We start from the raw sequence: 25,055 nt of genomic DNA, 5'->3' as shown, positions 1-25,055 counted from the left end.
TTCATTGCCCATATGCAGCTCGCCTGGAGGTTAAATGTGTATTATTCTAAACGCTCCTTCATGGAGTTGCCAGTACTTTCTCTTTTCTTTAACCCTCATCAAGTGGAATGGCCTCTTATTTTCTAAAATGTGTAGATCACCATGATTCTTCATTAAGGTAGCTTAAAACCTCCCTGATTTTTATCTCTTCCTAGGGTTTGCATGTTAGCCACTAACAGGATTTTTCTCTTAGGATTTTTGCTGATATGTTTGCTTTGTAATTGACCACCTTACTAGGTTCTCTTATTACTTCTTGTAATGTTTTATTCTTTTGGATTTTCAGTTAAATTGTCATATTGTCTAAACGGTGCTTTTGCCTCTTCACTCTGTATTTTGAAATTGTCACTTCTAGGCCTCTAATCAGTATCACTGGTAAAGATACCTTGTAGTGCTTGTCAGGATTTTTGCACTGGACTTTCAGGAAGTGTGTTTCATAATTTTCATAATGGAAGATTCTAGCCATGTGTTTGTCTTTCACAGAACAAAGCTAAAGAATCAAGAATATGAAACTTTAGATCATTTGGAGTGTGATCTGAATTTAATGTTTGAAAATGCCAAACGCTATAATGTTCCCAACTCAGCCATCTACAAGCGAGTTCTAAAACTGCAACAAGTCATGCAGGTATGATTTCTTGGTTTTGCTAAGTTGTTGTATGTATAATTGAAATAATTTTACACATTTTGAGTGTGTTTTTTTAAGATACGTGATTTCCCTCCAGCAATATCACATCATTCATTTCAGCCACAAGTACTGCTGAATATGTTTTTAAGAGTTTTCAGGACCATGTAGAGTAGAAATAATAGTTTAGACTGGTTTAGCTTTGTGAGTGGAAGAAGCAGGGATTTGTCCCTGGGGAGTAATTTTAGGGATGTCAGGAAGTTTCCCTCTAATCACAGATGATATTCTGTCATTTAGGTTTTATTTCTTTGGTTCTAGACTGTTTCTGTTATGGTAGGGTTGGTCCTAGGAGAAGGGACATCTTAAGGCTAATTAATCATTGTACAGTGTCCATGAGTTTATTGAATCCTTTCTGAGAGCACACCTTGGAGCGCATCTGAGGCCATGGGTCTTTTAATATTTATATATTCTAGAAGTGTTCGGCAGAGTGAGCTTGACTCCCAGGGTCTGCTCTGTTTTAGGCAAAGAAGAAGGAGCTTGCCAGGAGAGATGACATTGAGGATGGAGACAGCATGATTTCTTCAGCAACCTCTGATACTGGTAGTGCCAAAAGAAAAAGGTAGATACTCTTCTTATAGCTGGAGACATCTTCTCAGTTTCTTTTTATTTTGTTTTAGATTTAAGTGCAGAAAAATGTTTCTTTAAGCTGTCAAGTATGAATTATAAGCTTTAACTATTTTATAACATTTAAAAATTCATTTGTAAATTGTATGATTAGTGCTTTTTTTGTACTATATTGGCTTTAGATAACATAGATAAAAATAACTACTTATGTAGCTTGGCAAAACATGTTATTCTTTTTGCTGTCCAGGTTATTTTGTTTTAACGTGGCATTTAAGAATGCTCCTTAAATCTAATTTAGGTAATTTCTGCATGGTAAATTACAAAAAAAAAAAAATCAGTACTACCACTGTAGTGAAGTAAGTCATTATTCTTACCCGTTTCTTTTTCCTTGTTAATCTGATCTTTATTTGCCATTTTAAGGATGTCAGATTGTAAAATACCAAGTCATAACTTCTTGTAGTTCATGAAAGGTTAAGCTAGATATTTGGTTTTCTTTTCTTTCTAACCTTTCTGTCAACTTCCCTAACCCTTCCTTTTTCTCATGGGTTTTATGGAGGGGGGCCTTACTGTGAGATTCTGAAGCTGGACTCCTGTAAAGAATCATGCAAGACCATCTCTTTTGTCTGTGCCTCCCACATGGAGTTTCTCTGGCCTGATCTTTGTGGAACACCATATTCTTCTTCAGCCTTAACTGTCTCACCATCTTTGTAACAGCAGGGAGGATACCTTAAACAAGGAATAAGGTCCATCACTAATAGCAGGGCTTGACAGATTCAAAATTGAGTGAAGAAATCATTAGTAACTATTAATACAGTTCTGTTCATGTATTAGTAGATCCACTGAGACCTGAGGATTTTAAAAGGTGGTTTAGAAAAGACAAGCTGTCTTGTCTTTCCCTATAAATAGCATTTGGGAAATTTTTTCTAGCTTTGAAAATAACTTTGCTATGCTATACCAAGGTAACTAAATTGATTGGTGTGCCCTGAGATGTGAGTCTCCTCCATTACTGGCCTATGAATTTCATCCTTCCAAGTTCTTAATTCCTTGTTATACCAGGGACAACGGAGGAAAAATGTGAAACCAGATCAGAGGCATCAAATCAAGAACATCTTTGAGTGTAATTATATAACTACTACAGCATCACCTGTGTTTTCCAGATCAGTCACCAATCAAAGATAAAAACTTCTCAGGCAAAAGAAGGTAATGGAGGCAAAAGTGATGGTACAGCTAGTGCCAACACTGAATGAAAAGAGAGATCTTAAACTAGTTGAGTGTTAAGAAAACAGTTCCAAGGACGCATTAGCCCAGGCCAGAGCCTTAAAAAAATATCTGTGGCTTGTACTTTGTGGGACAACCCAAATAGACTAAATGAAAGTTATTATTCTAAAACCTCCCATAAAAAGAAAAGCATTATGTTCTTGAAATAATAAAATCCTACTTTAGACCAAAAGTCTTTTTGTGCACAGGTTTCTTAGGAAGTGTTTTGTTTAATGAAGTGAAAAATACAAGTAAGAGAAGAACAAATATAAATCATAGCTAAAGCAATAAAATAACATATCTGGGTTTGAAATACAGGCATGAGCACACATTAAGAGGTTGACAAAAGCAAGTTCTATACTTTGGACTGTGACAAAGGAAATAACATAACCAGCCTTTTAGAAGGTAGTTATGTTAAAAGGTTTTGGTAATAAGAAACAGACTTCTCCAGAATTCAGGCAAACATGACAGCCTAGTAGGTTAAGTTAAGCTTATCCAGAGAAGTCAGGGCCAAGTTTTCAAGTACCACTTGACTTGACTCCTAAGTATTGTGTATGATTCTGTCTTTGCCTTATTTTTTTCATATCAAAGATTGTGAGAAAAATTACTGCGGGTATGTTCTCTTCATTCTGGGAATGTATTCTTCTCCCCAAACCCTCTACCCAAAAATCCACCTGCTATCTTCCATGTTGAAATGTTCCAAGTATTCTTAAAACCTTTTATCCTTTGGATTGAATAATCCTCTTTTTTCTCAACCATATTTGGTTTGTACATGACCTCCAATGTTGCTTGTTTTGTTTCTCTTCACATGTAATGTTTGTTTCTGCTTTCCCAGGAACACTCTTGACAGTGAGATGTTGGGTCTCAGGAGGCTATCCAGGTGTGCAGTCCTTTTTTATGCATAAACATATTTTTTAAAGTGTAACTTTTATGGCATGGTCAGTACTGATTAGGTGAAAAGTGCAGCCTTAAGCATGTGAATAATGGTTTTTATTTGGATGCCAGTTTATTTTATGAGTAAAGAAAGCAGTACAGTTTAGAAGTGTAGTTAGTAAAATGAGAATTAGCCTAGGTATATTCAGGAGCTGTAATTTGTTGCCAGCTTTGCCAGGGGCAGTAAGCCCCCACAGCAGTCATTGTGGCTGTACTTCTGCGGCAGAGGTAGAGAGGCTGAGAATATGGTAGCATTGTCAGTGTCCAGGGGCTGGCGGGTGCTGATTGTCTTTTACAGATTGGGAGATGGTGGAGGGATCATAATCAGTGTTGACAATCCAAGTGATGTCAGTCTATGTTGGCACCTATGCATTGGGTTACTGCTTCTTGAGCATAAATACATTCTTCAGTCTCTGATCTTGTCCATGTTTTATTTCTTTAAAAGCATCCATTCTTTTGCATGTTACTTATGATTTTTAAAAACAGCCCATAAGTTGCCATGTTATGGTCCTAGTAATCATTGTGTGGTGCTTTTATTTTCACCTTTGCCATCTGGCATTCATGGAGTGTCAGTTGTTTGCAGAACACCAGACTCTGCTCACAGGTCATAAAGGAGAACGTTTAGTCATCACCTCTACCTTCCAGGAATTTATTGGCCAGGAAAAGAGGCAGGCTAAAAACAAATGAACTTATGTGTGATCTCTGTAGTAAAATAATTGTTTAAGGTACACAGTTGTATAATTGTATGGAAGTGTTGTGGGATTGCCCAAATAGCTTTAGGAAATGTGATTTCCCTATCATGCTTTTTCTTAAAAGTTAGATGTTTTAAAGTTATCTTTATGTTGCTACCATATGTAGTCCACTCTACAAAATTACTGTATTATTATCTTCTTCCTAATATTTTCCTTAAGAAAAGTTTTCTTAGATAGTAAATTTAAGGAAAAGACAATGGATTGTATTTCTTTTATATCATTCATAGTATATGGCACTGGTTCTGGGTAGTAGTAGAAGAAATAGAAATGTGGGGCATGGTGGAGTAGTGTTACAACCCCGAGCTCTAGAGCCTTACTGCCCAAGTTCAAATCCCAGTTGTTCTTATCAGCTGTGTTCTGAGCCTCATCTCAATTTCCTCATCTGAAAAAGGAGTTGATGACATTACCTGCATAGGATTGCTGTGAAGACCTGATTGCTTAGTATGTTTAAAGCCCATGGAACTGGGCCTGGATGCAGTGAGTACTCACTAAATGTACTCACTCTGATTATTTTCTGGCAGTATTTCCTGCTGGCATCAAGACATGGTAGATTTCATTTTGTTTTTAGTCAGATGTTACTAGTCTGGGAAACTCCTTAAAAAGGTGAGTAAAAAAGTCCTTGAAGACTTGAAGATGAAATATAGAAAGCCTTGTAAAAGAAAGAACCTTTGGGTTTACTTAGCTTCACAGCAGGCACCACTGAAGGTCTAGGGCCAGGGAGTTAAATTAAATGCTGGGAGACTTTGACGCCTATGAGCAGGGTTGACTTTGATTAGAGAGGCCCTTGGTAAGAGCTAAGTTTTTATCATCCACTTGCATGATAAAAGCAGTCTGGTGATTATCAGCTGATTCAAGTCTCAGTTCTGATTAGTCACTTTATGGCCTTAGGTATTCACTTGAGTCTCTAAGCCTCTGTTTTTATATCTGCAAAGTTGGGATAATAATTGTACCTGGTTCTCAGAGTTTGAAGTTTAAATGATAGTGCTTAGCACAGTCCCTGGCATGTGGTAGAAGTGTTAGCTGTAACTGTAAATAGGAATCTTGTGTGTATATCCAAATACAAATACATAATAAATAATAGCTTCATAGGAAGAATAATGATAAGGACATTTGAGAAAGTGGTCAGCCACAAACTATGAAGGTTAGGACTAACACCATGGCATGAAAAATTAAAAGGAAAGATTAGATCTAGAAGCGCTATGGAGGTCCTCTAGGACTTAGTGATAAACTAAGAGAAGCAAAAAGTGACGTTGATTTCAGTGTTTTAGGCTGGGTTTAGGGGTCAGGTGGTGGTCCTGGAAAATCAGGGATTCAGAGCGAAGCCCCTACTAGCTCATAATCTTCATGCAAATTAGAAAAAGCACCCATTTCTCTTGACTTTCATTTATTGGAAAATTGCTGTAATATACTGATTTTGTTAGCACAGAACCAATTATGGCCCATCTCCTGTAAACTTCTAAAACTGTATATTTATTATGTGTCTGTGACCTGAATTGACATCCCCTTAAGTGTGGCACCCTTAAGTGCATAATGACAAACAACCTTGGTTTTGAACCCCCTTAAGATGTATTTTATCGAAGTATCTTCACAGGTGCTGATTAGAAAAGAATGAGTATGCCAGTTACAAGGTCTGGGATTTAATTTTATGCACCTTTCCCAAAATAGGGAAGAGTGAACAAACTTTATAGTTACTAGTCTGAGGGAGGAAGAGAGGATGAATAGAGGGGTTTAAAGAAGAATCTAAAAATCAAAGTGACATTGAAAACAGTAACCAGAAAGTATCACATAGGGAAATATGGTAGCTGTCTTTCAAAGTTACTTTCAAAAGTGTGGATATATTAAGGTTCAACATCATATTGGAAAAGGATAAATATACCAGCCACCCAAGCTAATACAGTTATAAAAGAATATGAAGTTTAGCTCTGAGTTTTTTCTGGCAGTCAGATTAAAAGTAATGGGCCTGTGGGTCTCGGTCTCAAAGGCAATATAAGGATCTGGAAAAATGTAAACAAAATAACAAAACTGGATTAGTTCAGAGAAAATTGTTTGACCCTAATGACAAAAGTTTTGCTTGCCTTTGAGGTTGGAAACCAGTTACATATCACTCTCTTGAAGTGAATGATACAAATGGAGAAAGGATATTATAAGTGTTACAAGTCCTAAAGCAGTAAATTTCAGTTATTAGACCAGTTACCAAATTCTGTGATATCAAATTCAGGTTCTGAAATTTTTCTTTAGAGGCTTCTTGAAGGCTAAAGTCATCTGTGTTCTAATCTCTGCTCAGATGTGGAGCTCTGTGATGTTGGAGCTTTGTCCTGCATTCCCCTTTTATTATTTACTTGCTAAAGTCCTGGACTGAGAGAGTTCTTCCTCTCACATCATCCCCTCAGGATATGCAGGTGTTCAGGAGTGGTTGTCATAGGAGATGGGACACTTCTCTTTGTGTTTGTTTGTTTGTTTAAGGGAGAACTGTTAGTAGGGAATCAGCAGTTTTATTCCACTTCTGCTCTGTTCTTAAAAAATATATTTCAGTTGATAACAGAATTTCATTTTCTTTGACATTAGACAAGATATTTTTTCAAGCATTGCATTTCATAAATATTCGAAACACGTTTGCCTGGTGTTCTTGGGGGGTGCTCCTGCCAGAGTCAGTATGTTTTAACTATTTTGAAAAATTTCCTAATATTTGCTTATAGCTTCCAGCATGTTTACTGTGTTTGTGCCATACATAATCAATACATTATAATCATGAAGCACCTGCCCACAAGATTAATTTGTTTTATTTCGTGTTCATCCTTATATCAAGAAAACTGAACCTGTTCTCATTTTCCCCCTTTTCTCCCTTCCCCCTCAACAGTAAAAAGAACATTCGAAAGCAGCGAATGAAAATCTTGTTCAATGTTGTTCTTGAAGCTCGTGAGCCAGGTTCAGGCAGAAGACTTTGTGATCTATTTATGGTTAAACCATCCAAAAAGGACTATCCTGATTATTATAAAATCATCTTGGAGCCAATGGACTTGAAAATAATTGAACATAACATCCGCAATGACAAATATGCAGGGGAAGAGGGAATGATAGAAGACATGAAGCTGATGTTCCGGAATGCCAGGCACTACAATGAGGAGGGCTCCCAGGTGAGGATGTGTGGGAATCCTGGAGTAGGTACTTTTCTTTTGATCTTGAGAGACCAGGTCTAGAGGCCTAACTTAGGTTGCCCTTCTCAGTGACTAGCTTAATATTTTGTCTTTTCTTAATTATTTAAAATGGGAGGCAGGACACTGTAAAGGTTAAAAGTTTATACCCTGTACAGCTGTCCCTCAGTATCAGGGGTGGGGAGTTGGTTCCGGGACCCCTGCGGATACCAAAATCCACAGATGCTCAAGTCTCTTATATAAAATGGCATAGTACAGTCAACCCTGCGAATCCCATGGATTCCATATCCATGGATCCAGAGCGTCAAGTGTAATCTGACATTTGAATTTGAATCCTGCTCTGCCAATCCCTGTGTAAGTAACTTATCTTTTCTGAGCCTCATCTGTAAAGTGGAGATAATAGCAGTACTTGCATCAGGGTTATTATAGGATTTAAATGAGATAATATTTACAGAGCATGTAGCACAGTGCCTGGTATTCAAACACTCAAATGAAAGCCAAGGACAATAAAATCTTTCATCATAATTTTATTATTACTATCCGCAGTGGCCATACTTCTCTAAGGATAGTCTAGAAAATTGTATAATTATATAAATATCAGGATATTCCCAGTAATGCACCTTTGAATAATTGAGATTGAGTTTGTTATGAAGCATCTTGATTTTCAGTTCTTTGTCAGTAAAGCTAAGATACATTCTTCCTTTCATATTTTTTTCTATTTCATGTCCTTTACTTAATTTTTTTTTTTTTTTTTTGCGGTACGCGGGCCTCTCTCACTGTTGTGGCCTCTCCCGCTGCGGAGCACAGGCTCCGGACACGCAGGCTCAGCAGCCGTGACTCACGGGCCCAGCCGCTCCGCGGCATGTGGGATCTTCCCGGACCGGGGCACGAACCCGTGTCCCCTGCATCGGCAGGCGGACTCTCAACCACTGCGCCACCAGGGAAGCCCTACTTAATTTTTTAAATTGAGGTATAAGTGACGTGTTTCAAGTGTACAACATAGAGATTTTATATTTATATATTGCAAAATGATCACTGCAGTAAGTTTAGTTAACATCCATCACCATATGTAGTTACAAATTTTTTTTCTTGTGATAAGAACTTTTGAGATCTATTCTCTTAGCAACTTTCAAATATGCAATACAGTATTATTAACTATAGTCGCCATACATTACATCCCCATGACTTATTTATTTTATAACCGAAGCTTGTACCTTTTATCTCCTTCATTCGTTTTGCCCGTCCCCCACCCCCACCTCAGGCAGCCACCAATCTGTTCTCCATATCTATGAGCTTGGGGTTTTTTTTGGAGGGGGCTGTTTTTAGATTCCATATAAGTGAGATCATACAGTATTTGTCTTTCTCCATCTTAACCTATTTCACTTAGCATAATGCCCTCAATATTCATCCACGTTGTCTCAAATGGCAAGATTTCTTTTTTTTTATGGCTGAATAATATTCCTGTGTGCGTGTGACATTTTCTTTATCCATTCTTCCATTGATGGATGCTTAGATTGTTTCCTTATCTTGGCTATTGTAAATAATGCTGCAGTGAACATGTATTGGGGTACATAGATCTTTTCTGAGTTTTCTTTATCTACTTTAAATCTCCCAGAAGTAAAAGTACATTTTCAAATTGTTTATTTCCTTTCTTATACTATTACATTTCAATATAAAATGAAGTAGGCACTGAGGGTGCTTGTGATCAAAGAAATGGTTCTCTCTGTCATAGGAGTTTACACTGTCCTCAGTGTCATTGGCCAATGTGCCACTTGTCTGCCACTGATAAAGAAAAAGGCCACCCTTACGAGAGGTTGCCAAAGAAGAGAGGTCAGTTATTCCCTCAGCCCCTCTGCTGTGGGGCAGTCAGGGAGGAGAGCCTTTGTGGGGGGAGTGGGAGGAGGCAGCTGTGGGAGCAAAACAGTTGGGTGCGTAACCTTGTCCTTGGCTCTGTGTTACCACCTTTGGCCCAGTCTTCATAGAGAGCCTCAGCAGGGATTGTTGCTTTTCACAAATCAGATTCCAGGCTGTGAACGCACACTGGTATTAAATCCCTTCTAATGTTTGAGATGTTTCTCTCCAACTATCAGATGTTTTTAATTTTTAATTTCCATTGAGCTAAGTCTGGCTACCTTGAGGGTCCAGTGCAAGAGAGATTTATGAAGAAACAACACACGTAAATATATTTCAGAACTTCTGCAAAAACTTGCAATGATTCTAGTACAGTAGTTCTCAAACTTTAGCCTGCATGGGTATACATTAGAGTCACCTGGAAAACTTTAAACAACAAACCAGTTGAGGCTGAGGCCCACCCCACGGAGGTGTGATTTTGTTGCTCTGTAGTGATCTCAGGCTTTATTTCTTTAGTTCTCAACTATCCTATGTTTTTAAAACTTCTTTATGGATGTATATTATACTTCAGTAGAAAGCTTCTTAAAAAATAATTTAAATTATATTTGTAATTAAATATAGGTGTACAATGATGCGCACATCCTGGAGAAGTTACTCAAGGATAAAAGGAAAGAGCTGGGCCCACTGCCTGATGATGATGACATGGCTTCTCCCAAACTCAAACTGAGTAAGGCAGCCTCACACTTCATTGTTCAGTTCAGTCCATCAAGGATAAATTGCTGATTTACTGAAATAATATTTAATTAATTGGTGAATATAATTGAACTTGCACTACAGCATGGAGTTTCTTGCTTCCTTTTAAGCACTGTCTTCCGTATTTTAAGTAAACATAAAAGCATGTGAGGAATAGAAGAATATAATGTCAAAGGTTTTGCTTTCTTGAATGCAGTGGACATTTTGTAAATGTTAAATAGTAAGAATAGATATTTTTTCTACATGTGATGCCTGGAAGAGTATAGTGGCAGATTTTATTCTATTTTTTTTTGTATGTTTGTTTGCTGATTATTAGAATTAAAGATTAGTCCCAGTAGTTCCTCCTAGACAGAATTTGAGAGGTTAGAGATGTCTAGCCACTGTACTGTAAGTTAACTTGGCTGTCTTTTTTTTTTTTTTTTTTTTGCTGTTCGCGGGCCTCTCACTGTCGTGGCCTCTCCCGTTGCGGAGCACAGGCTCCGTACGCGCAGGCTCAGCGGCCATGTCTCACGGGCCCAGCCGCTCCACGGCATGTGGGATCTTCCCGGACCGGGGCACGAACCCGTGTCCCCTGCATCAGCAGGCGGACTCTCAACCACTGCGCCACCAGGGAAGCCCTTGGCTGTCTTTTGAGTGTAGTCTGTGGATGGTTGTTTGGTTGAAAACTGTGAGAGAGAAGAGAGACAGCAAAAACAATTAGTACCATTGGGCTAAAGAAGAGGTTTCTGCCTTATTTAAAATATATAAGTAAAATAAATACCAAGCAAATGACAGTGGTGTTGTCAAATATTCTTTAGAGTCGTATTTTTTGAAAAGGGAAAAAACAAACAGACCCTGATTTTTTATATGAAATGACTGTAAACTGAATTTACAATAGCTTTGGGTATGATTTATTGCTAAGTGATCATTCCTTTTTGTCATGCCATTCATTTATCTCTTCATGGAATTGTAAAAGCACACAGAAGGTTTGCAGAAACGAAAACCTTCTAATTTATAGGGATATAATGCCTTTTAAAACTAGAATTCATTATACAAGTTGAGTTAGGAAACTAATGACAGATAGATACTTTAACAATAACTATCTAAATATATATAAATACATTTTTCTTTAAGTTCAGGGAAAGGAGATTTTAACATGCAATGTTAATTTTTTCATTTCTCAATTTTATGAAAAATTCAAAACATATATAAGTATAAAGAATAGTACAGTGAATCCCTGTATATACCTGTTACTCAGCATTTATCAAGATTCTGCCATACTTATTTCCTATCTTCCCTTTTTTCCTTCTTTTTCTTTGTTCTGAATTATTTTAAGCCAAATCCAATCATGTCATTTTATTTCTACATAGTTCATTATGCATCTCTAAAATACGCAGATATTTTCTTAAATAGCCATGAAGTCATTGTCACACCTAACAAAATTAGTTTCTTGGTTTCATCTAATACCTGAAAAATTTTCAGATTTTACTGATTGTCTCACAAATGTATATTTATAGTTGGTTTCTTCAAATCAGGATCTAATTAAGTTCTGTATGTTACATTTGATTATTTTGTCCTTAAACTCATAGTTTAGAGAAGTCCCCCTCCTTTTTTTATCCTCATGCCATTAACTCTAGAAACCTGGTCACTTTATTGTGCAGTCCAAAGTTCTGGATTAGTTAGTTCACTTCCTTGTGATGTCAGTTAACTTTTTCCTTTATTTCCCTTATTTCTCATAAATGGAAGTTAACTTTAAAGGCTTGATTAGATTCAGTTTCAACTTGGCAAATAAGGTCCACACATTGCATTTGATTGATAGTTCTTTTAATCTATAAATTCCCCTCCCTCTCTCTTTTTTTCCCTTGCAGTTTGTTGAAGAAATTATTTGTACTATAGTTTCCCACAGTCTAGGTTTTGCTAATTGTGTCCCTTTGCTGTAGTTTCACGTGTTCTTTTGTCCTTTTTAGTTCCTATAAATTGGTAGTCGATCAGATTTAGATTTAAATTTGATTCTCCCCTCCCTTTGACACAGAAACTGACTTCAGAGGTGATACATCAGGTGGCACATAATATCTGGTTGTTTCTTTAAATTATGTTAATAGCTATTGATGCTTAATTCATTGAAGAGCTGTTAGATAGTGATAGTTTAGTTTTATCATTCCTTGCTCATTTACTAACTGGCATACTTCTATATAAATAAACTTTGCCTCATCCAGTGTTTGGTTACCCAGTGGTATGGTTTTTTTGTTTGTTTGTGTATATTGTTTGGTTTTTGAAAGGATAAAAGCTAGATTTTTTTTCTCCTTTTATTTACCAGTTTTCAAAATAATGAAATACAAAGAAAATAATGCATTGGTTTACTAAAGTCATGCAACATCTACCCTATTGTTTGTTTGTTTTTATTTATCATTAAGAACTACTAGATTTAAACATATTGCTGAGTTTTATAACCCATTGCAATTATGGTTCTTGTTGATATTTACGTTGTCCCAGACTGGCTGCTATGGTCTTTTGACCTGACCATGGTAAGAAGTCATTGGTAGATTCTTTACTGTCTAGTGTTTCAAGCTATACCAGGCTCATCTTGTATAGACTAGGAATTAGCCATTTGCCAAAGAGCTACTAACATTAGTATTTGAAATCAGTATTCCAGAGCTATAGTCTTTATAGTCAAAATTATATAGGGGTATACTGCAACTGGGTTGGTCAGTGTTTCTAGAATTTTCAGTGGACAGAGCTAAGAAATTTTGTGTGTGTGTATTTTATATTTAAAGAGAAAATACATCTTAAGTTCATACTGATACTCCCAGTTGCGATTCAAGGCCACAAGGTTTTTATTCAGTGTCCTCTGTTTTAACATCTTGATCTCTTTTTCTCCCTTGATGAAAATCTCAGTTCTCAAGGATACCATAGGAGATGGAGTTAGAGTGTCACATAGCTACTCATTTCCCTTATTCTACCTTATTCACAACTATCTCAACATAATAGTACTTACTCTCCCACCAAAAATATGAGTAGTGAAAAGTTTTTCTAGTTCTTTCTTTGTTGATAGGGTATGTTTCACTAGAAATATACTAATTACTGTGTTTATAAATCACTGGAATAGTCCCTTCCTTGTGGTTATGCTACCAACTTTTTACAAATTTAGGTTCATATATTTTATTTTATCCATTTAATATAAATCTTTCTTTAGGTAGGAAGAGCGGTATTTCTCCTAAAAAATCAAAATATATGACTCCAATGCAGCAGAAACTAAATGAAGTCTATGAAGCTGTAAAGAACTATACTGATAAGAGGGGTCGCCGCCTCAGTGCCATATTTCTGAGGCTTCCCTCCAGATCTGAGCTGCCTGACTACTATTTGACCATTAAAAAACCCATGGACATGGAAAAAATTCGAAGCCACATGATGGCCAACAAATACCAAGATATAGACTCCATGGTTGAGGACTTCGTCATGATGTTTAACAATGCCTGTACATACAATGAGCCCGAGTCTTTGATCTACAAAGATGCCCTTGTCCTACACAAAGTCCTGCTTGAAACTCGGAGAGACCTCGAAGGAGATGAGGACTCTCATGTCCCAAATGTAACCTTGCTGATTCAGGAGCTTATCCATAACCTTTTTGTGTCAGTCATGAGTCATCAGGATGATGAAGGAAGATGCTACAGTGATTCCCTAGCAGAAATTCCTGCTGTGGATCCCAGCTTTCCAAACAAACCTCCTCTTACTTTTGACATAATTAGGAAGAATGTTGAAAATAATCGCTACCGGCGGCTCGATTTATTTCAAGAGCATATGTTTGAAGTATTGGAGAGGGCAAGAAGGATGAATCGGTATGTTTTCAAAACCATTTCTTTTTGAGAAGGTGTGACATTTAATGTAAAACAGAAGAAAGAATTTTGCTTTGATGTGCTATTTCAGCATAGGTACATGATTACAGTTGATGGGGTGCTATTTTGAATTTTAATTAGCCAAAACTTATAGAGAGCTAGTATAAGTATAGTCTGTGGAGGAGAGAAGGCACACTACTAAATTGTCTAGAGTAGGGCCAATGAGGGGAAGGAATGAGACAAAATTGAAGATCTGTTGAAAAACAAACTTTTAAAATATAGCCTTTTGCAGAACATGTATTTTTAATGGATAAAATGCTTTCAATTAGAAATTGTAATATGATTTCCTTTTAAAGTTTGAGTTCAATGCAAGCATGCTTTAAATAAATTAAAATAGCTCTAAGATACTGATCTGAGGTTAGACTGATTTAAATTTGATTGTCATTTCAGATGTCTAAAAGGGCTTCTTTTTAATCTCAGATTCATCACTTTTAAGTTCATTCTGTAGACATTAAATGTTCTAAAAGAAGAAGGAATCAAATTTAAATTTCCATCAAACTTAAATTCCCTTCTAATTTTGATCTGTGCTGTATATTTGCCACACAACAATAGTATATACTCAGCTGTGAAAACAGTTTCAGTTCAGCAATTACAGTGTGTCTTCTATATGCTCTTGAGGTCGCTTGGGGAGAATATAAAAAGTTAAAAATACAAACCCTACCTTCCTGGAGCTTATAGTCTATCATGCTGAGAGCTAGACCTTTAGTCACTGAGCATGGGGTGATTCCAGCTGAGGAATCTGTGAAGCCTGGGTTTGCTCTGGATCTTGAAAGAAAAATTAAAAGTAATGTAATGTTTGATGTTCCTGTTGAGCGCCTGCCCTTTGTAAAGCACCATGCTAAGTACTTCATGTACATAATCTCTAACCCTTATAATAGCCATTCTAGGTAGGTGATAATCTTCCTAATTTTTATACGAAGATGTACACAACAGAGAGAAATACTTTGCCAAAGTCACACAACTAGTAAGTGGCTTGGCTCATCTTGTTCCCCACTGTAGAGAGCCACTGCTGAGCCAGTCACCAAGACGCCAGTCATCCCTTATCACAGCCAGGGATGATAAGACTTGAGCTGTGTGCTCTAAGAGCTTGAAGTCTGACAATTGGGATAGCGCCTATGCTTAGGGAAAAATAATTCCAGGCATGAGATAACGTTTAACAACTTGATATTTAGTAAAAGATGGTGGAGTAAAGGAACTGCATTAGAGTTCTAAAAAGGCATGAGACGTCAGAGAAGAATGGGAAAATGGGTGGGATTCAGATAAGGTAAGTGGTATGAGTAAAGGTATAGGGTTAGGAAATGAATATAGTGTGTTCAAGAGACACGTGGAGTTGGGGTCAGATTGGAGAGGCCCTTGAGTGACACATTTAGTAAATGGTCCTTATTCTTCAACAGTGCAGATAGAAATAAAGAGAAATATGGAGGGACATATTGTAGTCAAAATCTGCATTCATTTATTTGTTAGTTTTCATTTATTCAACAAATGTTTATTGAGTGACTACCAGTTATGAGAATGTTCTGGATACTTGGTATATACCAGTAGACAAAACAGACGAACCCTGCTCTCATGGAGCTTAGAGTTCCACCCTTACTCACGGTTTACTTAAATAGTCCTTAAGTCTAAAGTCACTCCTCTCCTCCCTGCCCCCCTACGTTACCCCCAGTATATCTTGGGGTTAGTTCTGTGAGTCTTCCAAAATAGACTTGTCTCTTAGATTATTAGCAACTTTGTTTCTTATATAGATGACTATCAACTTTGTTTCTTGTATAGATGACATGATTATTTTAAGAATTAAGCAGATTTGTATCTCTAGGAAATGAGCTCTTTTGCTTCTAGCATTGTTGACATGGTTAGTTTTTGCTTCTGAGGCCTAGGAGGTAGAGTCCAAGGTGACTTTACAGTATTCCCCTTTTTATCCACGGTTTCACTTTCTGCAGTTTGTTACTCGAGGTCAACCAAGGTCTGAAAATATTAAATGGAAAAACCCAGAACTAAACAATTTGTAAGTTTTATAAATTACACACTGTTCTGAGCACATGATGGAATTATGAATCTGCCCTTTCATTGTAATGTGGATTATCAAAAGTGTTTTCAGTTTTAATTTTATACTTAAAATTGTAAGCTCTTGTAAAATTAATTTCAAGTGAACAGTCTTCAGAAGTCTCTGTTCAGAAAATAGGCATCAAAATAGTGCCCTAGGAGTTTTTTTCCCTTGGCCAGTTTTATTTTTATTGCTTTCCTACAAGTGTTAGCATTTCTATAACCTGAAAAGATTTTAGAATCTTTCTTGAAACATCCATTTAGGTTGTTATCGGCAGTGTTTTAGATTGCCAGTTCACCTTTGCTGGTGAGAAGCATTCTGGAGGCTTCGTTCAAGTTTGATACTCTAGTGATCCGTATCAGCAAACAGCTGACTGGGCTTGCTACACCATCCACACTAGCCTGACCAGAATGTCTCCGTGACTGCTGCTAATAAGTCTTTGTCTCTGGTTACCTTTGTGCATAATTTTTTAGACCCTGATATTCTTAGTTAATAGAATTATCTTCCTTCCTCAGACCAACAGTGGATTAGAAATAGTAATAGAATTTCTTTGAGTCAAAATTCTGAAGTTCATTTTGCCCAATCCTCTCATTTTATAAATGGTGAAAGAATCTTTTAAAAGTTTTCAGTATGACACAGATAATTTTTTTTCTTTCACATGTTGCCTCTGGTGATTCCCCAGAATTATGTAGTTATTTCTGGGAAACTAACATGAACACTGACTCTGAGGCCTGTAACCATTTTACGATGCCCTTAGGACTTTGCAGTTTAGGTTCAAATATTCACGGAGTCGTACCAGCCTAAGCAACCATGATATAGATCCAAAAAGAAGAAAATGGGCTAAATCTTTTGTTAATACCTTATACAGTGTGTTGGTCCCTTAACTAAGAGAAAGTAAAAATTAATTCAAAGGTTAGATGCAAGTAAGTGCTGCACATGGTGTGGAGCCTTAGTATAGTCCCTGACTGTGGCAACCCCCTTCTGTTGCCAAAATCAACCAATGAACATGCTATGTTTCTCCCCAGGAAGCTGTATGAGGCCTTTCCTTTTACATGAGCTGTACAAGGAGTGAGCCTTAAGGAAAAGGAAACTGGTGAGCATGAGGCTCACCAAGGTAAAATTACACTTCAGATTCTGTTCTAACAAATTTTAAGGAGATAGTCTTATTAGAACTGCACAGAAGTTACCATTGTATCAATTAATGCATTAAAGAAGCATTTCATACAATGCTTTAACATATAAGCAGGGTGCTTAAAAGAAGCAGCTTGTGTGTCAGTGAATACTCTTAATGCTATTATAGGACAGATTCTGAAATATATGAGGATGCGGTAGAACTCCAGCAGTTTTTTATTAAAATTCGTGATGAACTCTGCAAAAATGGAGAGATCCTTCTTTCACCAGCACTCAGCTATACCACAAAACATTTACATAATGATGTGGAGAAAGAGAAAAAGGAAAAACTACCGAAAGAAATAGAGGAAGATAAACTAAAACGAGAAGAAGAAAAAAGAGGTTAGTTTCTTTCATTTTATTAAATATGAAGAAACATTATTATGATCTGTCCTAACTGGTCTTATAATTACCTGTGGAGCAGAGTCCTGTTTGTAGACTCAGGGTGTTGACTGTTTCAAAACAGACATAGTAAGATGGGAAATGTTTTTGTCACTATCAATTTGTTCATCAGACTGGAAAAGGTTGGAAGTTATACGTGACACAGCTGTTATTCTAGTATTTCAAGAACAGAGTTAATTAATTCACAAGTGTGGAAGCTAAATACCTCTTAATACTATTGGTAGATAAAAACCTAAGGGGCACAGCTGGGGCTAGAGAGCATTCTCAGCAGTGCATAAAGTTTCTGCCCCATTGTTCAACAGCATGGCTCTGCTCATATGGACTCAGCCAGGTAAGTAGATTATATTTTGTTTTTGTTTCAAATTATTTATTTATTTATTTATTTATGGCTGTGTTGGGTCTTAGTTGTGGCACGCAGGATCTTTCGTTGCGGTGCGTGGGCTTTTCTCTAGTTGGGGTACGCAGGCTCCAGAGCACGTGGGCTCTGTAGCTGCCTCATGCAAGCTTAGTTGCCCCACAGCATGTGCGATCTTAGTTCCCCGATGAGAGATCGAACCCGTGTTCCCTGCATTGGAAGGCGGATTCTTAACCACTGGACCACCAGGGAAGTCCCCAAGTAGATGATATTTTGGTTGAACCACATAACTAGGAGGAAATTTTTATTTTAATTGTATCAACCTAAAAATGTTACTTTGAGTCACTTTCCAGAATTTAGAAATATTTGAAAGTAGGAACTTTTATTAGAAATTTAATCGTTTCTGAAAAAGTTAGAATTCACATAAATACCTAGAATATATAACTTTCCAAACATTAGATTGAGTAAAGGAATAATAACACTATTGTTAACTTTATAACATTTATGGAAGTATATATGTGACACAACTAGCACAAAGGAATGGAGCCGTATTGGAGCAAAGTTGCAATATTGAATGAAACTAAATCACTGTTAACCTGAAATAGATGGTGACAAGTTAAAGATGCATATTGTAATACCAGTAATAACAAAGAGAAAAAGTCAATACAGGGGCTTCCCTGGTGGCGCAGTGGTTGAGAGTCCGCCTGCCGATGCAGGGGACGCGGGTTCGTGTCCCGGTCTGGGAAGATCCCACATGCCGCGGAGCGGCTGGGCCCGTGAGCCATGGCCACTGAGCCTGCGCATCCGGAGCCTGTGCTCCGCAACGGGAGAAGCCACAACAGTGAGAGGCCCGTGTACTGCAAAAAAAAAAAAAAAAAAAAGTCAATACAGGAATTAAAATGATATGCCAGAAATACTTGCTTAACACAAAAGAGGGCAGTAAAGGAGGAAAAAAGGAACAAAAAAATAAGACAAAAAAAATAGCAAAATGGCAGACTTGAATTCAATCATATCAGTAATTACATACTGTGAATAGACTAAACACTCCATTCAAAATGCATTGGTTATCAGACTGAATTTAAAAAGTAAGATCCAACTGTATACTGTCTATAAGAGATTCATTTAGATTTGGACACAAATAGGTTGAAAGGAAAATGAAGGGAAAAGATATACCATGCAAATAGTAACCATAGTGAGTTGGAGTGACTATATTAATCAGACAAATAGACTTTAAGAAATATTACTAGAGTTGAAGGGGGACATTTTATAATGTTAAAAGGGTCAAGAACGTATAATACTTATAAATGTGTATGCACCTGACAGTGGAGCCCCAAAATACATGAAGCAAAAACTGACAGAATTGAAGAGAAATAGTTAACAGTTATAGTCTCAATACACCTTTCTCAGCAAATGACAGACTAACTAGACCAAAAATTGGCAAAAGTATGACTTAAATAAGATTGCTGTAGACTGAATGTTGTGTCTCCCACCAAAATTTGTATGTTGTAGCCTCCAGTATGTTGGTATTTGGAGATGGGGCCTTTAGGATGTAATTAGGTTTGGATGCAGTCATGGGAGTGGAGCCACTACAGTGGAATTGGTGCCGTTGTAAGGGGATGAAGAGTGTGAAGACAACTGTTTATGAACCAGGAAGTGGACCCTCACCAGACACCAAATCTGCCTCCAGAACTGTGAGAAATGGATGTTTATTGTTTAAGCCACCCCATTTATGGTTGGTGTTCTTACGGCAACCTGAGCTCTGGGACAAGGACTGTCAACCAGCTTGACTTGACGGACGTGTAAAACACTATACCCAATGACTGCAGAATACACATTCTTTTAGAGTGTACATGGAACATTGTCTAGAATGGACCATGTGCTGGGTCATAAAAGTTTAAAAAATTTTAAAGGATTGAAATCATACCAAGTTCTTTTTTTTTTTTTTTTTTTATTTTTGGCTGTGTTGGGTCTTGTTGCGTGTGGGCTTTCTCTAGTTGTGGCAAGCAGGGGCTACTCTTTGTTGCTGTGCATGGGCTTCTCATTGCGGTGGCTTTTCTTGTAGCAGAGCACGGGCTCTAGGTGTGCGGCCTTCAGTAGTTGTGGCACGTGGACTCAGTAGCTGTGGCACACGGGCTTAGTTGCTCCGTGGCATGTGGGATCTTCCCAGACCAGGGCTCGAACCCGTGTCCCCTGCATTGGCAGGCGGATTCTCCACCACTGTGCCACCAGGAAAGTCCCAGGTTTTTAATTTTGAGACAGAAGATTCTTCTCTTGAGAAATGGACCAGGCAGTGGGGATCTAAAGATAACATCTGGTCCTCAGTGAAATCCATCCAGCTCTATGTATGCATGGAGAGCTTCCAGTCAGCTTTTTAAAGCGTTTTACTTTTGTTTCTTTTTTTTTTTTCTTGGCTGCACCACACAGTATGTGGGATCTTAGTTCCCAGACCAGGGTCAGACCCACACCCCCTGCACTGGAAGCACAGCATCTTAATCACTGGACCACCAGGGAAGTCCCTAAAGTGTTTTACTTTTTTTTTTTTTTTTTTGCAATACGCGGGCCTCTCACTGTTGTGGCCTCTCCCGTTGCGGAGCACAGGCTCCGGACGTGCAGGCTCAGCGGCCATGGCTCACGGGCCCAGCCGCTGCACGGCACGTGGGATCTTCCCGGACCCGGGCACGAACCCGTGTCCCCTGCATCGGCAGGCAGACTCTTAACCACTGCGCCACCAGGGAAGCCCAAGTGTTTTACTTTTAAATAGAAGCAGATATTTATTTAAATGGGACCAAATATTTAAGGGAAAACTCTCTAAGATGTTAAAATAGAGAGCAAAACAAAAAAATGGAACTTGGAGGAAACAAAAAAATTGAAGGTAGCAGGAGAAAATTTTTTTTAAAAACCAACTAATTCGACCTTCAGAGAGATGACAAGCTACTGTATCCATAAAACAAGAACAGAAAGCCATAAAAAGTGAACATTTGCAGAACAGAAAATTTCTTGGAAATTAAAAATATGGCAAACCCACAGAGTTAAAGAAAATATTCACAAATCATTATATCTGATAACGGTCTAGTATCCAGAATATGCAAAGGACTCCTACAGTTCAACAACAACCAAACAACACAATTCAAAAGTGGGCAAAAGATTTGAATAGATATATCCTCAAAGAAATTATAGAAATGGCCATAAGCACATGAAAATTAATGTTCAACGTCATTAGGGGAATGAAAATGAAAATTACTGTGAGATACCACTTCACACCCTTTAGGATAATTGTTATGGAAAAAAAAAAGATACAAGTGTTGGTGAACATGTGGAGAAATTGGAACCCTCATAAATTGCTGGTGGAAATGTAAAGTGGTGCAGCCACTATGGAAAAGTTTGGCAATTTGTTTAAAAGCTAAACATTTCATTACTATATGATCAATAAGTTCTGCTCCTAGGTATGTATCCAAAAGAACTGAAACCAGGGACTCAAGCAGATACTTGTATACCAGTGTTCATAGCAGCATTATTCATAATAGTCAAAAGACAGAAACAACCCAGGTATCCATCACAGATGAATGGATAAACAAAATGCAGTATTTACATACAGTGGAATATTATTCAGCCATAAAAAGTAAAGAAGTTCTAACACATACTACAAGGTGGATGAACCTTGAAAATATTATGCTATCTGAAATAAGCCAGGCACAAAAGGACAGATGCTGTGTGATTTCACTTATATGAGGTACCTAGAATACCAAATTCATGGAGAGACAAAGTAGATTAAAGGTTACCAGGCTGTGGGGAAGAAAGATAAGGAGTTATTATTATTTAATGGTTACAGAGTTTCTGTTTGGATTAAAGAAAAAGTTTTGGAAATAGTGGTTATGGTTACACAACATTGTGAGTATAATTAATGCCATTGAATTATACACTTAAAAATCGTCCAGAGCTTCCCTGATGGCGCAATGGTTAAGAATCCGCCTGCCAGTGCAGGGGACACGGGTTTGAGCCCTGGTTAGTGAAGATCCCACATGCCACAGAGCAACTAAGCCCGTGTGCCACAACTACTGAGCCTGTGCTCTAGAGCCTGCGAGCCACAACTACTGAAGCCCAACGTGCCTAGAGCCCGTGCTCCACAACAAGAGAAGCCACCACAATAAGAAGCCCGTGCACCGCAACGAAGAGTAGCCCCTGCTCGCTGCAACTAGAGAAAGCCCACGTGCAGCAACAAAGACCCCACGCAGCCAAAAATAAATAAAAATAAATAAATTTATTTTTTTTAAATCGTCGAAAAATGGTGAATTTTATGTGATATATATCTTACCACAATTTTTAAAAATTAATGTAGTATACCAAAAACCATTGAATTTTGCACTTTTAAGAAAATTAATTAATTTTTGGCTGTGTTGGGTCTTTGTTGCTGCACGTGGGCTTTCTCTGATTGCGGCGAGCGGGGGCTACTCTTCGTTGTGGTGTGCGGGCTTCTCATTGTGGGGGATTCTGTTTGTTGTGGAGCACGGGCTCTAGGCACACAGGCTTCAGTAGTTGTGGCACATGGGCTCAGTAGTTGCGGCACACGGGCTTAGTTGCTCTGTGGCATGTGGAATCTTCCCGGATCAGGGATTGAACCTGTGTACCCTGCATTGGCAGGTGCATTCTTAACCACTGCACCACTGTGGAAGTGCCGAACTGTGCACTTTATTTATTTATTTATTTATTTATTTTGCTGTACGCGGGCCTCTCACTGTTGTGGCCTCTCCCGTTGCGGAGCACAGGCTCCTGACGCACAGGCTCAGTGGCCATGGCTCACGGGCCCAGCCGCTCCACGGCATGTGGGATCTTCCCAGACTGGGACACGAACCCGTGTCCCCTGCATCGGCAGGCAGACCCTCACCCACTGAGCCACGAGAGAAGCCCAAACTGTGCACTTTAAATAGATGAATTGTATGGTGTATTAATTATATCTCAAGCTTCTAAAAAAAAATGATAGCAGAGTGGGGTTGGGGGATAAGATTAATGTTGTTTAACAGAACAAATTTGCAAAGAGTAGTAAATAAGCTATAGAGATCTAATGCAGAGTACGTAGATATAGACAGCAATATTGTCCTATAGTTATGTAGTGTGGTAAACTGCTGCAGTGGCAACAGTATATAAATAGATCAAAGTAACATGTTGTACACCTTAAATTTACACAATGTGGGACTTCCCTGGTGGTCCAGTGGGTAAGACTCCGCACCGCCAGTGCAGGGGGCCCGGGTTCGATCCCTGGTCAGGGAACTAGATCCTGCATGCATGCCACAACTAAGAAGTCCACATGCCGCAATGAAGATCCATGTGCCTCAACTAAGACCCGGCACAGCCTGCCTAAATAAATAAATAAATAAATAAATAAATAAATTTACACAATGTTATATATCAAATTTATTCACTTAAAAATTGTTTTAAAGGTTGAAGAAATCTCCAAGAAAATAGAACAACAAATAAACAAAGAAAAAGATATCTAAAAGATCAGCTCAGGTGGCCTAGAATCCACATAACTGCAGAACACAGTTCTGCTAGGCTTTCTTCCACTATATAACAAGAACCCCTTTCCTCCACTTTCTAATAACTTTTTCTTCTGAGCCTTCAATGCCAAGTCTTTAATATCCATTTCTCTACTAACAGTGTATTCAAGGCAACCTAGGCTTTTTCTGTCATGTTCCTCAAAATTCTTCCAGTCTCTGCTTATTATTCAATTCCAGAGTCACTTTCATATTTTTTTAGGTACTTGTTACTGTAACAACCCCTCTACCGGCTACCAAAATCTAATCTAAATACCATCAACTCGAAAGTCCCAAATCTCATTATTTAAATCGTCTAAACTAGGTGTATGGCTGAGGCTCTGGGTATGGTCCATCCTGAGACACAATTTCTCTTCATCTGTGAACCTGTGAAAGTGAAAAAACAAGTTCTCTGCTCCTACAGTATAGTGATGGAAGATGCATAGGATAATAGGGACATTCCCATTCAAAAAGGGAGAAATGGAAAAAAAAAAAGAGTCATCAATTCCAAGCAGTTTCAAGATCCGGGCAGGCAGACTGCATTAGGCTTCAGGGCATGGAATTAGTTCTCTGTGGCTCCACACTTTGCCCTCTGAATCATCTTTTTTCATGAAAGGTAACACATATTTGCAGCTGAGTTTTATCAGCCTGTTTCCTGTCTCTGGAATTTGGGAGGTTTAACAGCCTTCTGTTTTTTTGTACTCTTTCTCCGTTTCAGGCCTGTTGACAGTGTTCCTGCTGGTATAAAATTCTCAAGAAACTTGTGAATATGCTTCCTATGTCACAGGGATTCATTTGATTAATCAACTGCTAGATAACATTTTCCACCAAAAATGGCAAAACTTAAAAAAAAATTATAATACCAGTATTGGAGAGGGAATGGAGAAACAGACCCCACCCCCCTTGTAGCCAAAGAGTGAAGGACTTAAGTTGGTATAGACTTTTGGGGGTCAGTTTGGAATATGCATTTTAAAAACGTTTAACATGCTTATTTCCAGCTCTTCCATTTATGGAAAATTATCCTAAGGAAGTAATCAAAGAAGTGGCCAAAGCTTTTTCCTGAAAAAAACCTACGGTGTTTGCAAATAATGGCTTATATGGGAGCCATTAAAAAGTTTTGGGGCTTTCCTGGTGGCGCAGTGGTTGAGAGTCTGCCTGCCGATGCAGGGGACGTGGGTTTGTGCCCTGGTCCGGGAAGATCCCACATGCCGCAGAGCGGCTGGGCCCGTGAGCCATGGCCGCTGAGCCTGCGCGTCCGGAGCCTGTGCTCCGCAACGGGAGAGGCCACAACAGTGAGAGGCCCGCGTACCGCAAAAAAAAAAAAAAAGTTTTGTTTAGGGACTTCCCTGGTCCAGGTCCAGTGGCTAAGACTCTGCACTCCGAATGCTGGGAGCCTGGGTTCAATCCCTAGTCAGAGAACTAGATCCCACATGCTGCAACTAACAGTTCGCATGCCGCAACTAAAAGATCCCACATGCTGCAACTAAAAAGATGCCTCAACTAACGGTTCTGCGCGCTGCAACTAAAGGATCCCACATGCTGCAACTTTTGCCGCAACTAAAGATCCCGCGTGCCGCAACTAAGACCCAACACAGCCAAATAAATAAATATTTTTTAAAAGTTTTGTTTAACAAAAATAAAAATCTTGTTGAAAAGCATTTAATCTCAAGGGAAATGTTCATGATATATTAAGTGTATGCATATATA

At 38.3% G+C, this 25,055-nt stretch overlaps 1 protein-coding gene across 20 annotated transcripts in view; it reads left to right on the top strand.

The window, feature by feature from the left end:
* PBRM1 (polybromo 1) overlaps positions 1 to 25,055 on the top strand; it is a 101,736-nt gene that overhangs the window by 38,574 nt on the left and 38,107 nt on the right. For 13 of the 20 annotated variants that reach the window (XR_016394730.1, XM_022572910.3, XM_022572906.3 and 10 more), the window contains 7 exons: positions 520 to 661; positions 1,180 to 1,277; positions 3,375 to 3,419; positions 7,082 to 7,358; positions 9,849 to 9,954; positions 13,153 to 13,795; positions 17,194 to 17,405. Coding sequence is in view for 19 of the 20 variants with exons in the window: in XM_022572910.3 (XP_022428618.1) it covers positions 520 to 661; positions 1,180 to 1,277; positions 3,375 to 3,419; positions 7,082 to 7,358; positions 9,849 to 9,954; positions 13,153 to 13,795; positions 17,194 to 17,405 (1,523 nt within the window). In the remaining variant the exon portion in view is untranslated. Of the gene's footprint in view, positions 1 to 519; positions 662 to 1,179; positions 1,278 to 2,357; positions 2,483 to 3,374; positions 3,420 to 7,081; positions 7,359 to 9,848; positions 9,955 to 13,152; positions 13,796 to 17,193; positions 17,406 to 25,055 lie in introns of those variants that run through there. The other 7 variants (XM_089919453.1, XM_089919449.1, XM_089919448.1 and 4 more) reach the window with 3 other exon arrangements.

This window comes from Delphinapterus leucas, chromosome 10 (assembly GCF_059928025.1).
Source record: "Delphinapterus leucas isolate spDelLeu-1000000601 "Yukka" chromosome 10, BTC_Dleu_Yukka2, whole genome shotgun sequence".
In the NCBI taxonomy this organism is placed as follows: Eukaryota; Metazoa; Chordata; class Mammalia; order Artiodactyla; family Monodontidae; genus Delphinapterus; species Delphinapterus leucas.
This window is presented reverse-complemented; position numbering and strand designations above follow the sequence as displayed.